The following is a 15,816-nucleotide window of genomic DNA, read 5'->3' on the forward strand; positions in this document are numbered from 1 at the left end:
TGGTCCTTTAAGGACTTACAGATGCCTATAGCTGCAATTGCAGGCTGAGCAACAGTACCTGCTAAGGAAAAAAGGATTTTAACAGACCTTCCAACTTCTTATCTGTTGGATCTTTAAGCATAAGCGCATTGTCCACTGGGTAAGTTAAAATGTATTTATTTTTTTTATTTTTTCACATTGGAAATCGCAGAGTCAACTGCTGGAACTTTCCATCTTTTAGTGAATCTTTCTTCCATAGGATAGAGCTTTGCGAGTCTCTTCGGAAGGGAAAAAATGCTTATCTGGATGATCCCATTCGGTATAAAATAAGCTTTTTCAGTAATGTGCGGACGGGAAACGCATGCAAAGGCTGTAAAGGCTTCAAAGAACCCAAGGAAGAGACCGGCCCTTCAGCCAACTCTGTTAGGGGTAGCATGCAAGTAGAGCGAACCATCTTTGCAAGCCTCTGTACTTAAGATTGTGAAGTAGGGATCCTTGGGAACTTCAAGTATTGTTTTCTCCGCAGAGAAATAATCGCATGCCTTTCCTCCCGATCTGAGGGCAATACCCCATCCTGTCCCCATAATTCTCTTGGGCCCTCCACTGACTGTAAAGTGTCTAAGGTGGGGGAGAGGGATCTAGGGCGCTTCCTATACACTGAATGGAGGATGTGAATAAAGCCACTAATCTTCCTTCTAAGCCTTGCAAGGCAGAGGAAAATGCATCTTCAGTCACCCCTACATGGGCTGAAGTGTGTGAAGCAGTTGCACCACCGCTAGCTTCCAATGACTCTCTGATCTCTCCGAAGAGGAAGACAGTATGGAGGCATAACTGGAATTCCCAGCGCCTGGGGGGGTGACACCTTAGGTACCTTTACGGTAGGTCTGGAAGACATAGTGCAAAGTGCATAGTGCAAAGAAGAAAAAAAAAAAAAAAAAACGCTGAGCACCACAATTACAAGTAAAAAAATAAATAAAAATGGCATAAAAATATCTCCTATTTAACTTTTGCACAAACCAATCGATATACACTTATTGGAATTTTTTTTACCAAAAACATGTAGCAAAAAACATATTGGACTAAATTGATGAAGAAATTACATTTTTTATATTTTTTTATTGGATATGTATTATAGCAGAAAAAAAAAAAAAAGATTTTCTTTTTCAAAATTGTCACTCTTATTTTTGTTTATAGCGTAAAAAAATAAATAAAAAAAAAACCCTGCAGAGGTGATCAAATACCACCAAAAGAAAGCTTTATTTGTGTGTGTGTGTGTGTGGGGGGGGGGGGGAGTACAATTTTATTGCACGACCGCGCAATTGTCAGTTAACAACTTCCGCCCCTGAAGAATTTACACACATCAGACCAGAGCATTTTTTTTGTGATTCAGCAATGAGTCTCTTTAATTGACAATCATGTGACGATGGACACAAACAAAATTGGCGTCCTTTTTTTTCCAACAAAGAGAGCTTTCTTTTGGTGCCATCTGATTGCCTCAGCAGTTTTTATTTTTTGCGCTGTAAACAAAAGATCAACAATTTTGAAAAAAACAAAGCACATTTTTGTTTTTCGTTGAAATTATTTATTTTTCCTCAGTTTAGGCCGATGTATTCTAAATATTAAGAAAAATAAAATGTAGAATATATATATGTATAGAGAGAGCGAGAGCGCTATATTTTATATATATATATATATATATATATATATATATATATATATATATATATATATATATATATACACACACACACACATATACATACATACACACACATACATACACACATACACAGTAAGCGCATATTGATTGGTTTGTGCAAAAGTTATAGCGTCTACAAAATAGGGGATAGATTTATAGCATTTTTATTTATTTTTTACTAGAATTTGGCAGCCATCTGCGATTTTATCATGACTGACATTATGGCAAACAAATCGGACAATTTTAACACATTTTTGGAATCATTGGCAATCATTGGCAATCATGCAGCAATCATGCAGCAATCAGTGCGATTAAAAATTAATTGGTTACTGTTAAAATGTCACTGACAGCGAAGGGGTTAACACTAGGGGAGGTGAAGGGGGTTAACTGTGTTCCCTGGGAGGTGATTCTAACTGAAGGGGGAGGGACCAACTACACGAAGTGACAGATCGTGGTTCCTAGCTAATAGAAACACACAATCTGTCACTCCTGTCAGGCGGCACAGTGGTGTAGTGGTTAGCACTCTCACCTAGCAGTAAGAAGGGTCGTTGGTTCGAATCCCAACCAAGACACTACCTGCCTGGAGTTTGCACGTTCTCCCTGTGCCTGCATGGGTTTCCTCAGGGTACTCTGGTTTCCTCCCACAATCCAAAGACATGCAGGTAGGTTAATTGGCTTCTGTCCAAAATTAACCATAGCATATGAATGGGGACCTTGGCTTGTGGGCTCCTTGAGGGTAGGGACCGATGTGAGTGTGCAATGTACAAGGGTAGGGACAATTGTAGACACTCACTCAGGTTGAACTGGATGGACTGGTGTCTTTATTCAACCTTACTAACTATGTAACTATGTTTCCCGGGAAGCCCGGGTTATGAATCTGGGGAAGCAACTGTCAGCACTGAGAGGACCCTCCACCCTAAATGTGAGCCAGGAATGTACACGGCAGGTGCTGGCAGGGGCCAGCACAGAGGTGGGTGGAGACAAAGAGGTGCAGGCACTAGCAAAGAGTAGATGGGTGACAGTCAGGAAGGGTAGAGGGGCAAGTGCCAGGGAGGCCGATCAAGGGCTGGAGCATCCCAATAAGTATTTGAGTGACATTGGGTGATCCCAGTCAGGGACCAGCACTGCTGGAGCTGAGGGATTCTCCTAGCTGCCAGGGAAAGAACTCCTCCAGTGAGAGTGGAGTGGGGAAGTGAAGGGAAAGGAAAGGAAAGACAGATTCTGGTGGTAGGGACTAAATTCTTAGAAGGAGAGAGAGGCCAATCTGTAACAAAGAACAGAAGAGCCGAACTGTATGTTGTCTACCGTGAGCTCGGCTGGGGAAGACCTGGCTGTCATAGTGCACGTTGGCACCAAATGACAAAGGCAGATGGAGTGTCCTAAAGAACGATTTTAGGGACTTGGGAGCAAAATTGAGGAAAAGGACCTCCAAGGTAGTAATCTCAGGAATAGTACTGGTACATCAAGCCTCACCAGAAAGGCAGAGGGAGATTAGGGAAGTAAGCCAGTGGCTGAAGAGCCTATGTAGTAAGGAGGAGTTTAGGTTCCTGGAGGACTGGGCAGACTTCTCAGTTGATAACCAGTACTATAGAAGGGATGGACTGCACCTAAATGAGGAGGGTGCAGGTCAGCTGGGATTGAAGATGGCCAAAAAGAGGGGCTTTTAAACTAGGTGATGGGGGGGGGGGGGGGGTTCAGCGGTAGAGATAGTCAGCGTGGAACATATTCCAGAGGGTAGCATTGGGGGCATTAGTGGTAGGTTGACCAAAGCACATAAACCCAATGCAAGTATAGCAGCAAGTCCTAGTTGCAATCTCGGAACACCCAATAAGATAATATGCGACTGGTCTAAACTAAGTGGCATGTTCACCAATGCCAGGAGCCTGGCGGACAAGATGGGTGAACTATAGATACTGTTGTACGAGGAGGATTTGGATTTTGTGGTAATTTCAGAAACCTGGTTCAACAGCTCTCATGATTGGCTGGCAACCATTCAATTATATAACCTTAATCGCAAGGATAGAGAGTAAAAAAGGGGGAGGGGTATGGCTATATCATAAGAATAATGTACAAGTGACTGAGAGATGACATCACTAAGGGAGCTAGGGAGGAGGTGTAATCCTTATGGGTAGAGCTCCAAAGGGATGAAGCCAAGGGGAAAATAATACTAGGAGTACGTCATAGGCCCCATAACCTGAGGGAGGAAGGGGAGACAGATCTATCACAATTCGGAATAGCAGCAAGGATGGGAAGTGTTATCATAATGGGGGATTTTAATTTTCCAGACAGACTGGGTGGAGGGAACCACGCATTCATCCAAGGCTCGCCAGTTCCTAAATGTCTTGCAGGACAATTTTATGGGTCAGATGGTAGACGCACCAACTAGAAATAAAGTTACTGGATCTACCAATTACCAACAATACAGGTCCTGATCAAGGATGTGGAAATACGGGGCAATTTAGGTAACAGCAATCACAGGTCAATTGGCTTCAGTATAAATCACACAAATAGGAACATAAGGACAATACAAAAACACTGAATTTCAAAAGAGCCAACTTCCCTAAACTACAAACCTTGCTAGAACGCATAAATTGGTCTATAATCATAGGAACAAAAAACATTGTAGTAGAGATGGGTTTGCTTTAAGAGCATATTAAATAAGGGCATTAGCCAATGCATCCCACTGGGTAATAAATTTAAAAGAGCAAACAAAAGTCCTGGATGGCTTAACTCCAATGTAAAGATGCATATAAAAGCAAAGGAGAAGGCCTTCAAAAAATACAAGGTTGAGGGATCGTCATCGGCATTCAGACTTTATAAATAATTCAACAAGAAAATGTAAGGGTGCAATAAGGACGGCTAAGATAGAACATGAAAGACACAGAGTGAAGGAGAGAAAAAAAATCCCAAGAAATTCATTAAGTATGTAAAACAGTAAAAAAATGGAGGACAGACCATAAAGAATGAGGAAGGACATCTGGTTACTAAGGATGGGGAGATATTAAATTTATTCTTCTCCTCAGTCTTCACGAGGGAATTGAGGGGCTTCAGTAACGAAAACTTCAGTGTTACACAGGAAGCACCTCCATGGTTAACAGAGGACAGAATTAAAATCAGCCTTGGAAAACTTAACATTAATAAATCACCTGGACAAGATGGCTTGTACTTGAGGGTACTTCGGGAACTCAGTCAAGTAATTGCCAGACCATTGTTCCTAATTTTTACTGACAGTCTACTGACTGAAATGGTACCAGCTGATTGGAGAAAAGCCAGTGCAGCACCAATATTTAAAAAGGCCCATCCCAGGGAATTACAGACCAGTTAGCCTAACATCTATAGTATGTAAACTCTTGGAGGGGATGATAAGGGACTATATACAAGATTTTAGTAATGAGAACGGTATCAACAGTAATCAGCATGGATTCATGAAGAATCGTTCTTGCCAAACCAATCTGTTAACCTTCTATGGAGGAGGTGAGTTGCCATCTAGATAAAGGAAGACCCGTAGACATGGTGTATCTGGATTTTGCAAAAGCATTTGACACAGTTTCCTATAAATGTTGACTGTACAAAATAAGGTCAGTTGGCATGGACCATAGGGTGAGTATATGGAATGAAAACTGGCTACAAGGGGAGTTCAGAGGGTAGTGATAAAGAGTACTCAAAATGGCCAGGAGTACTGGGGTCCCCCCAGGGTTCTTTACTGGGACCAATCCTGTAAATGATCTGGAGGATGGGGTAAACAGTTCAATCTCTGTATTTGCAGACTATGCAGCCTAAGCAGGGAAATAACTTCTCCACAGGATGTGGAAACCTTGCAAAAAGATCTGAACAAGTTAATGGGGTGGGCAACTACATGGCAAATGAAGTTCAATGTAGAAAAATGTAAAATAATGCAAAAATAGCATGGCAAAATATGAATACAATCTATACACTGGGGGGAGAACCTCTGGGGGAATCTAGGATGGAAAAGGACCTGGGGGTCCTAGTAGATGATAGGCTCAGCAATGGCATGCAATGCCAAGCTGCTGCTAACAAAGCAAACAGAAGATTGACATGCATTAACAAGGGGATTAATTCCAGAGATAAAGGGATAATTCTCCTGCTCTACAAGTATCTGGTCTGGCTGCACCTAGAGTATGCTGTCCAGTTCTGGGCACCAGTCCTCAGGAAGGATGTACTGTAAATGGAGTGAGCTCAAAGAAGGGCAACAAAGCTAATAAAGGGTCTGGAGGATATTAGTTATGAGGAAAGGTTGTGAGCACTGAACTTATTCTCTCTGGAGAAGAGATGCTTGAGAGGGGATATGATTTCAATATACAAATACCATACTGGTATCCCCACAATAGGGATAAAACTTTTACACAGAAAAGAAGTTTAACAAGACTCGTGGCCACTCATTAAAATTAGAAGAAAAGAAGTTTAACCTTAAACTACCTAGAGGGTTCTTCACTGTAAGAGCGGCAAGGATGTGGAATACCCTTCCACAAGCGGTGGTCCCAGCGGTTGGCATTGATAGTTTCAAGAAACTATAAGATAAGCACCTGAACGACCGCAACATACAGGGATATACAATGTAATACTGGCATATAATCACACACATAGGTTGGACTTGATGGACTTGTGTCTTTTTTGAACCTCACCTACTATGTAACTATATGCAACATAGCATACATATATTAATAAGGCATATAGACTTGATTTTCAACTGCAGTGCATATGGTATACTGCATGAGTTACACAGGACAGAGGTTAAAAGGTCTACCTTTCTTTTGTCTCTCCATCTGACAGTGAAATATCTTCACCTGCTGCGACCATTACATTTTACATGACAGCAGTGACTATGTCTAACTTGGCTTTTTAATGGCCACATTGCAGTATAAATATATAGTATAAATTATATCCCACATACGAATCTTGTATGTCATTTTGTCTTGGCTAAATCTTGCCTGCTTATTTGGTTCTTCCTCATTGCATCATATATACCTGGTGATCCTGCCAATTCCAAATTACCTTCGGCTGATGATCTCCTGCCTTTTTGATTGGCTAGACAGAGATGACATCACTCTCAAGAGTTCAATTATTATGGAAGATGCTGAAATACTTGCAGAGGAGACATCTATAAGATATGTCTTCTGTGCTAAAAAGCCTACCTGTTCACTACCTTTTTAAATTTGTAAATTTTCTAGTCTATCATTTTAATGCTCCACTGTAATGTAAATAAAACAATATGTTACATTACGATTGGCTGATATGGTATGGTGTTCACATACACTTTATGCTTTATGTACATTGCAGCTGCTAAACTCTCTTTTAGAAGAAGTTGAGCGTTTTTCAGCAGCATCTCCTAATGAGAGTTCAGGGGCTGCTCTAATGTTATCTTGTGTGTACATGTACACTCAGTCGTTTATAGTAGGTTAGAGGCAGTTGGTTGCAGGCTTTTTTTTTTTTACATTTAAAAGCAGATAAATCGCATTCAGGACTGTAGTCTACCAGCATTTCAAACGTCAAATGCTTGGAACTGCTTGTAAATGTGTGTAAACAGCGTTACAGCGTTTAACTAAGCTTTCAGCCCATTGATTTGAACGAAAGTCGCATCCAAGTTGTGGTGCTACTTATGCTTTAAGGATATTCAAGGGGACCCCCACATCAAAATAAAAAAAATGGCGTGGAGTCCCCCCTCAAATCAATTATGGCATGGGGATTCCATTCAAGGCCCTCAGAGCACAAGATGAGCCGACTTGGATGTGACTTCTATTCAAATCAATGTGCTGAAAGTCAGATCAGGAGAAAGCTTTCACAGGGAACTATTCGTTTTGAATAGAGGCAGAGAAACTCTGCTAAAAGCTAAATGCGTATTAACGCCAATGCAAAAAGCTGCTAAAAGCACATTCTTACAGTCACTTTTTTTCTGCCATTGGTAGACCTAAGAGCTTTGGAGACAGTCACCGTAGACCTGCAAAAACTTGAAAAATGCGTTTTGGAATAGACCATCGTTAACCCACTTTACTTACCCTGGAGACTTGAGCACATCGACAAAGTGTAACAACATCTAAGAAGGAGAAAATCCTATGAAAAAAAAAAAAAGAAACCCCTTTTAAAGTGTCAGCATGAAGTAAAATAAATGGATGCACAGATTATGCATCCAAAATATTATTAATAATATATATATATATATATATATATATATATATATATATATATATATATATATATATATATATATATATATATATATATATATATATATATATATATATATATATATATTTTTTTTTTTTTTTTTTTTAACCGGTGCAAAATCTATGTAACTTTAATTTCTGACAAATTTGTGAATCTCAAATTTGCTCACCTAAGTAGCAGCTCCTTGGGAAGCTTCTTGTTAATAAGAGCTTCATCGTTGTTTGAGAACATCTGGTGGTATAAAAGAAAACAAGAAAGTGAAGTGAAAGAGCGCACACAGAAAGTTTTGCATAGCTAAACGGGAGAGTTGCTGAAAAACAGAGAACAAGTCAATTCCACCATATAATAAACCACTACCTCATACTGCACGGATCACTTTGACAAATATAGGATTAGGAGAAATTCATTGTTTGTTGGGATATAAATGGGTGGAACTAATAGTCCTCATGAGAGAAAATGTGTGTGTGTGCGTATATGGTTCTCCTCCAGGAAACCTTGCCTCATAACAGGATTTTTTAAAACTGCTTGCCTGTAAAATCCTTTTCTTCAGGAGAAACATCAGGAGACACAGCGCCATAGTAGTTACTATGTGGGTTATAGGCCACAGGCCAATTTCATGTGATGTAAACTGGCACTCCTTATATAACCCCTCCTCCACTGGTGGGAGCACCTCAGTTTTGTAACAAAGCAATACACGTGTATACCAAAGAAGGGAGGGACCTCCTGAGGTACTTCAAAGAAAAGGATTTTACAGGTAAGCAGTTTTAAAAAATCCGGTTTTCTTTTCATACAGAAGGGAACAATAAGCCATAGTAGTTACTATGTGGAATGTCCCATAGCAATGCCAACTGAAGGGAGGGAGACAACAATAGTAGGGCACCAAGAGACTAGAGGACTCAAACTGCAGTCTGCAGTACACTGTGCCACAAGGCGATATCCTCATGATCTTTTACATCTACTTGATAGAATCTGGTAAATGTATGGATTAACCACTTGCCGACCGCCGCACGACGATGTACGTCGACAGAATGGCACGGGCAGGCATAAGGGCTTACATGTACGTCCTTGCCTGCCCGCAGGTCGGGGGCCCGATCGGGCCCCCGCCCGGTGCCTGCGGCGGTCGGTATTCGTTCGGGAGCGATCCCGGACGAGGGGACGGCCATTCATTCATGGCCACCCCCTCGCGATCGCTCCCGACGAATGAAAATGTCCGGTGACATCACTTCCTCTCCTGTAATGTAAACACAGGAGAGGAAGTGATGTATTCTCTCCTCCGTGTCGGTATTTTTCGTCCGGCACCGAGGAGAGAGCATCGGTGAGTTGCACAAGCACTACACTACACAGTAGAACATGCCAGGCACACTCACACCCCCCCTTTACCCCCCGATCACCCCCCAATTACCCCTGCCCCCCCAGTCACAGTGACACCAATTGCTTTTTTTTTTTTTTTTTTTTTTGCATTGGTGTCATTTGTGACTGTAATAACTGTTAGGGCAGTTAGGGTTAGCCCCCTTTAGTTCTAATGTGCCCCCCTAACCCCCCAATAAAGGTTTAACCCCGTGATCACCCCCCCTCGCCAGTGTCACTAAGGCTGGGTTCACATTGCAGCGGTTTATGAGAACGAATGTGATTCGCACCGCACTGCAGTGCAAATCACATCCGATCTCTGTGCGATTCGAGTTCAGCCATACAGATAGTATGGCTGAATTCGTGTCGCACCCGCCGCACCCGCCGCAAATTCGCATGGGACCCTTTTTTTGGCCCGCAGCAGAATCGGATCGCATGGGTGTTCACACCATGCGATCCGAGTTTGCAGATCGCACTGCGATATGCGAACTGATCTGGGGGTGTCATTAACATTTCACTGACACTCCCAGCAGTTCGCATAGGGCAGTGTGAACTGCCGCCGGGAGGCATGTGATGCGGGAACCCGCCGCGGATTCGTGGCGTTCCCGAATCGCTCCAGTGTGAACCCAGCCTAATAAGCGATCGTTTTTCTGATCGCTGTATTAGTGTCACAGGTGACGCTAGTTAGGCAGGTAGGTATTTAGGTTCGCCGCAGCTTTTTATAGCGCCAGGGACCCCCATATACTACCGCATAAAGCCCCCTGATTGCCCCCTAGTTAACCCTTTCACCAGTAATCACCATATAACTGTTACAGGTGACGCTGGTTGGTTAGTTATTTTTTTATAGTTTCAGGGCACCCGCCATTTATTACCTAATAAAGGTTTAACCCCCTGATCACCCGGCGGGTGTCATTTGTGACTGTAATAACTGTTAGGGCAGTTAGGGTTAGCCCCCTTTAGTTCTAAGGTACCCCCCTAACCCCCCCAATAAAGGTTTAACCCCGTGATCACCCCCGTCGCCAGTGTCACTAAGGCTGGGTTCACATTGCAGCGGTTTATGAGAACGGATGTGATTCGCACCGCACTGCAGTGCAAATCACATCCGATCTCTGTGCGATTCGAGTTCAGCCATACAGATAGTATGGCTGAATTCGTGTCGCACCCGCCGCAAACTCGCACGGGACCCTTTTTTTGGTCCGCAGCAGAATCGGATCGCATGGGTGTTCACACCATGCGATCCGAGTTTGCAGATCGCACTGCGATATGCGAACTGATCTGGGGGTGTCATTAACATTTCACTGACACTCCCAGCAGTTCGCATAGGGCAGTGTGAACTGCCGCCGGGAGGCATGTGATGCGGGAACCCGCCGCGCATTCGTGGCGCTCCCACATCGCTCCAGTGTGAACCCAGCCTAATAAGCGATCGTTTTTCTGATCACTGTATTAGTGTCACAGGTGACGCTAGTTAGGCAGGTAGGTATTTAGGTTCGCCGCAGCTTTTTATAGCGCCAGGGACCCCCATATATTACCGCATAAAGCCCCCTGATTGCCCCCTAGTTAACCCTTTCACCAGTGATCACCATATAACTGTTACAGGTGACGCTGGTTGGTTAGTTATTTTTTTTATAGTTTCAGGGCACCCGCCATTTATTACCTAGTCTCACTAGTGTACCCCTAAATTTAGGGGTGTCTACTTTCCAAAATGGGGTCATTTGGGGGGGGTTTGTGCCATCTTGGCATTTTATGGCCTTCAAAACTGTAACGCCCTTAGAAAGCCTGAAGGCGGTTCTTGGTTTTCGGGGCCCCGTACGTGGCTAGGCTCCCAAAAAGTCCCACATATGTGGTATCCCCGTACTCAGGAGAAGCAGCAGAATTTATTTTGGGGTGTCATTTCACATATGCCCATAGCATGTGTGAGCAATATATCATTTAGTGACAACTTTGTGAAAAAAAAATAAAAAAAAATTAAAGTTTGTAATTTTCCCGCAACTTGTGGCAAAATATAAAATATTCCATGGACTCAAAATGCCTCCCAGCAAATAGCTTGGGGTGTCTACTTTCTAAAATGGGGTCATTTGTGGGGGTTTTGTGCCATCTTGGCATTTTATGGCCTTCAAAACTGTAATAGGTAGTGAGAAGTGAAATCAAAAATTTACGCCCTTAGAAAGCCTGAAGGCGGTGCTTGGTTTTCGGGGCCCCGTACGCGGCTAGGCTCCCAAAAAGTCCCACATATGTGGTATCCCCGTACTCAGGAGAAGCAGCAGAATTTATTTTGGGGTGTCATTTCACATATGCCCATAGCATGTGTGAGCAATATATCATTTAGTGACAACTTTGTGTAAAAAAAAAATATATATATATATTTTTTGTCATTATTCAATCACTTGAGGCAAAAAAATAAAATATTCAATGGGCTCAACATGCCTCTTATCAATTTCCTTAGGGTGTCTACTTTCCAAAATGGGGTCATTTGGGGGGTTTTGTACTGCCCTGCCATTTTAGCACCTCAAGAAATGAGATAGGCAGTCGTAAACTAAAAGCTGCGTAAATTCCAGAAAACGTACCTTAGTTTGTAGATGTGACAACTTTTGCGCAAACCAATAAATATACAATTATTGACTTTTTTTTTACCAAAGACATGTGGCTGAATACATTTTGGCCTAAATGTATGACTAAAATTGAGTTTATTGGATTTTTCTAATAACAAAAAGTAGAAAATATCATTTTTTTTCAAAATTTGCTGTCTTTTTACGTTTATATCGCAAAAAATAAAAATCGCAGAGGCAATCAAATACCATCAAAAGAAAGCTCTATTTGTGGGAAGAAAAGGACGCAAATTTTGTTTGGGTACAACATTGCATGACCGCGCAATTACCAGTTAAAGCAGCGCAGTGCCAAATTGTAAAAAGACCTCTGGTCATTTACCAGCAAAATGGTCCGGTCTGAAGGTGGTTAACCACTTGAGGACCGCCGTATTGCCAATGTACGTCAGCACAATGGCACAGGCAGGCACAATCACGTACATCTACGTGATTGCCTTCCAGCGGGTGGGGGGTCCGATTCGGTCCAGGAGCGCTCCGTGATGAGGGGATGGCCGTTGGTTTTCGGCCACCCCCTCTGGATCGCTCCTGGCCAATGAGAAGCTTCCTCCCCTGTGTATTGTTTACACAGGAAGGAGGAAGTGATGTCATTCTCCTCGGGGCGGTCTTTTTGACCGGACTACGAGGAGAAGAGTAAAAGTAAGTGTGCACCAACACTACACTGACATGTAGGTACACACAGGCACACAAACCCCCCCCGATCCCCCCCCGATCGCCCCCCGATCCCCCCCGCCCCCCCTCCCCCCCCAGTCACAGTGTCACTGATTGCATTGATCATTTCTTTACTGATCAATGCATTCAGTGTCAGTTGTGACAGTAAAAACTGTCAGGACAGTTAGTGTTAGGTCCAGGGTAGCCCCCTATCACCCCCCAATAAAGATTTAACCCCCTGATTGCCCCTAGAGTTAACCCTTTCACCCCCTTTTGCCAGTGTCACTAAGCGATCATTTTTCTGATCGCTGCATGTGTCGCTAGGTAGCTAGTTATTTTTTTAGGTTCACCGCCAGGTTTTTATATCGCTAGGTACCCCGATATACTACCCAATAATGTTTTTAACCCCCTGATTGCCGCTAGTTAACCCTTTCACCCCCTTTTGCCAGTGTCACTAAGCGATCGTTTTTCTGATCGCTGCATTAGTGTCGCTACAGTCGCTAGGTAGCTAGTTATTTTTTTAGGTTCACCGCCAGGTTTTTATAGCGCTAGGTACCCCGATATACTACCCAATAATGGTTTTAACCCCCTGATTGCTGCTAGTTAACCCTTTCACCCCCTTTCACCAGCGATCACAGTATAAGTGTCACTGGTGACGCTGGTTAGCCAGTTAGTTATTTAGGTTCCCCGTCAGGTTTTTATATAGCGCCAGGGACCCCCATATACTACCTAATAAAAATTTGAACCCCCTGATTGCTCCTAGTTAACCCTTTCACCACTGATCACCGTATAAGTGTTACGGGTGACTCTGGTTAGTTTGTTTTTTATAGCATCAGGGCACCCACCATTTATTACCCAATAAAGGTTTAACCCCCTGATCACCCGGCGGGTGATATCAATTAGGTTTTAGGGTCAGGGTCTGCATCGCCCCAGGCAGCGCTAGGTTAGTGCCAGTACCGCTAACACCCACACACAAAGCATACACCTCCCGTAGTGGTATAGAATCTGAACAGATCAATATCTGATCTGATCAGATCTATACTAGCGTCCCCAGCAGTTTAGGGTTCCAAAAAAACGCATTGTTAGCGGGATCAGCCCAAATACCTGCTGGCACCTGCGTTTTGCCTCTCTGCCCAGCCCACCCAAGTGCAGTATCGATCGATCACTGTCACTTACAAAACACTAAACACATAACTGCAGCGATCGCAGAGTCAGGCCTGATCCCTGCCATCGCTAACAGGTTTTTTTGGTAGCATTTTATATTCAAATCCGGAAGGCAGTGCTTGGTTTTCGGGGTCCCGTACGTGGCTAGGCTCCCAAAAAGTCCCCCACATGTGGTATCCCCGTACTCGGGAGAAGCAGCAGAATTTATTTTGGGGTGTAATTTGACTTCTGCCCATAGCATGTGTGAGCAATATATCATTTAGTGACAACTTTGTGCAAAAAAAAAAAAAAGTTTGTAATATTCCCGCAACTTTTGGCAAAATATAAAATATTCCATGGACTCAACATGCCTCTCAGTAAATAGCTTGGGGTGTCTACTTTCCAAAATGGGGTCATTTGGGGGGGTTTTGTGCTATTTTGGCATTTTATGGACTTCGAAACTGTGATAGGTAGTGAGGAGTTAAATCAAAAATTTGCACCCTTAGAAATCCTGAAGGTGGTGATTGGTTTTCGGGGTGCCGTGCGCGACTAGACTCCCAAAAAGTCCCACACATGTGGTATCCCCGTACTCAGGAGAAGCAGCAGAATGTATTTTGGGGTGTCATTTCACATATGCCCATAGCATGTGTGAGCAATATATCATTTAGTGACAACTTGGTGCAAAAAAAAAAAAAGTTTGTAATATTCCCGCAACTTGTGGCAAAATATAAAATATTCCATGGACTCAACATGCCTCTCAGTAAATAGCTTGGGGTGTCTACTTTCCAAAATGGGGTCATTTTGGGGGGTTTTGTGCTATTTTGGCATTTTATGGCCTTCGAAACTGTGATAGGTAGTGAGGAGTTAAATCAAAAATTTGCACCCATAGAAATCCTGAAGGTGGTGATTGGATTTCGGGGTGCCGTGCGCGACTAGACTCCCAAAAAGTCCCACACATGTGGTATCCCCATACTCGGGAGAAGTAGCAGAATATATTTTGGGGTGCAATTCCACATATAACCATGGCATGTGTGAGCAATATATCATTTAGTGACAACTTTTTGTAAAAAAAAATATTTTTTTTTTTTTTTGTCATTATTCAATCCCTTAGGACAAAAAAAATAAATATTCAATGGGCTCAACATACCCATCAGCAATTTCCTTGGGGTGTCTACTTTCCAAAATGGGGTCATTTGGGGGGGATTTGTACTGCCCTGCCATTTTAGCACCTCAAGAAATGAGATCGGCAGTCATAAATTAAAAGCTGTGTAAATTCCAGAAAATGTACTCTAGTTTGTAGACGCTATAACTTTTGCGCAAACCAAAAAATATACGCTTATTGACATTTTTTTTTACTACATGTGGCTGAATAAATTTTGCCCTCAATGTATGACTAAAATTTAGTTTATTCGATTTTTCTTATAACAAAAAGAAGAAAATATCTTTTTTTTTCAAAATTTTCGCTCTTTTTCCATTTATATCGCAAAAAAAAAAAATCGCAGAGGCAATCAAATACCATCAAAAGAAAGCTCTATTTGTGGGAAGAAAAGGACGCAAATTTCGTTTGGGTGCAATATTGCATGACCGCGCAATTACCAGTTAAAGCAGCGCAGTGCGAAATTGCAAAAAGACCTCTGGTCCTTAAGGTATTTATTGGTCCGGAGCTGAAGTGGTTAAAGACCAAGTTGAGGCCTTGCAGATCTGAGCCATGGTGAAGTGCCTTTATATTAAAAAAAAAAAAAAAAAAAAAAAGAAGGAGGAACTCTTTTAAGTCAAAAGCCTGATCAACCACTTAACAAATCCACCTAGAAATCATAGATTCCCATGCTGCCTGGCCTCTTTTAGGACCGTCAGGCAACACAAACAAAAAACATTCGTTTTTAAGTATCTGAGCGGTCACCTTTAAATGCACTTTGACCGCTCTCACCACATCAAGAGAATGCAGTGACCTTTCTTTCAGAGAACAAAGTTCTGAAAAAAAAAAAAAAAATGAAGGCAGAACAATATCCTGGTTTAATATGAAAAAGACCCGACACTACCTTCAGAAGGAAATTGGGATGAGGCCGCAATCCAACCTTATCCTTAATAATCCAATATGACTCTTTACAAGAAAGAGCAGCCAACCCCGATACTCTTCTTGCAGAAGATATGGTAACAAAAAAAAATTATGTTCCTCGTCAAGAGGACCAAGGGAAAAATCCTGTATTGGCTCAA

At 42.5% G+C, this 15,816-nt stretch overlaps 1 protein-coding gene across 3 annotated transcripts in view; it reads right to left on the bottom strand.

Moving 5' to 3' along the window:
• FBXL20 (F-box and leucine rich repeat protein 20) overlaps positions 1-15,816 on the bottom strand; it is a 694,061-nt gene that overhangs the window by 508,856 nt on the left and 169,389 nt on the right. For all 3 annotated transcript variants that reach the window (XM_077459474.1, XM_077459476.1, XM_077459475.1), the window contains 2 exons: positions 8,031-8,092; positions 7,693-7,747 (listed from right to left, as the gene is read on the bottom strand). In XM_077459474.1, the coding sequence (XP_077315600.1) occupies positions 7,693-7,747; positions 8,031-8,092 (117 nt within the window). The remainder of the gene's footprint in view (positions 1-7,692; positions 7,748-8,030; positions 8,093-15,816) is intronic.

This window comes from Lithobates pipiens, unplaced genomic scaffold (genome assembly GCF_037356315.1).
Source record: "Lithobates pipiens isolate NorthernLeopardFrog02 unplaced genomic scaffold, aLitPip1_a1.2 Scaffold_28, whole genome shotgun sequence".
NCBI classification, from domain to species: Eukaryota; Metazoa; Chordata; class Amphibia; order Anura; family Ranidae; genus Lithobates; species Lithobates pipiens.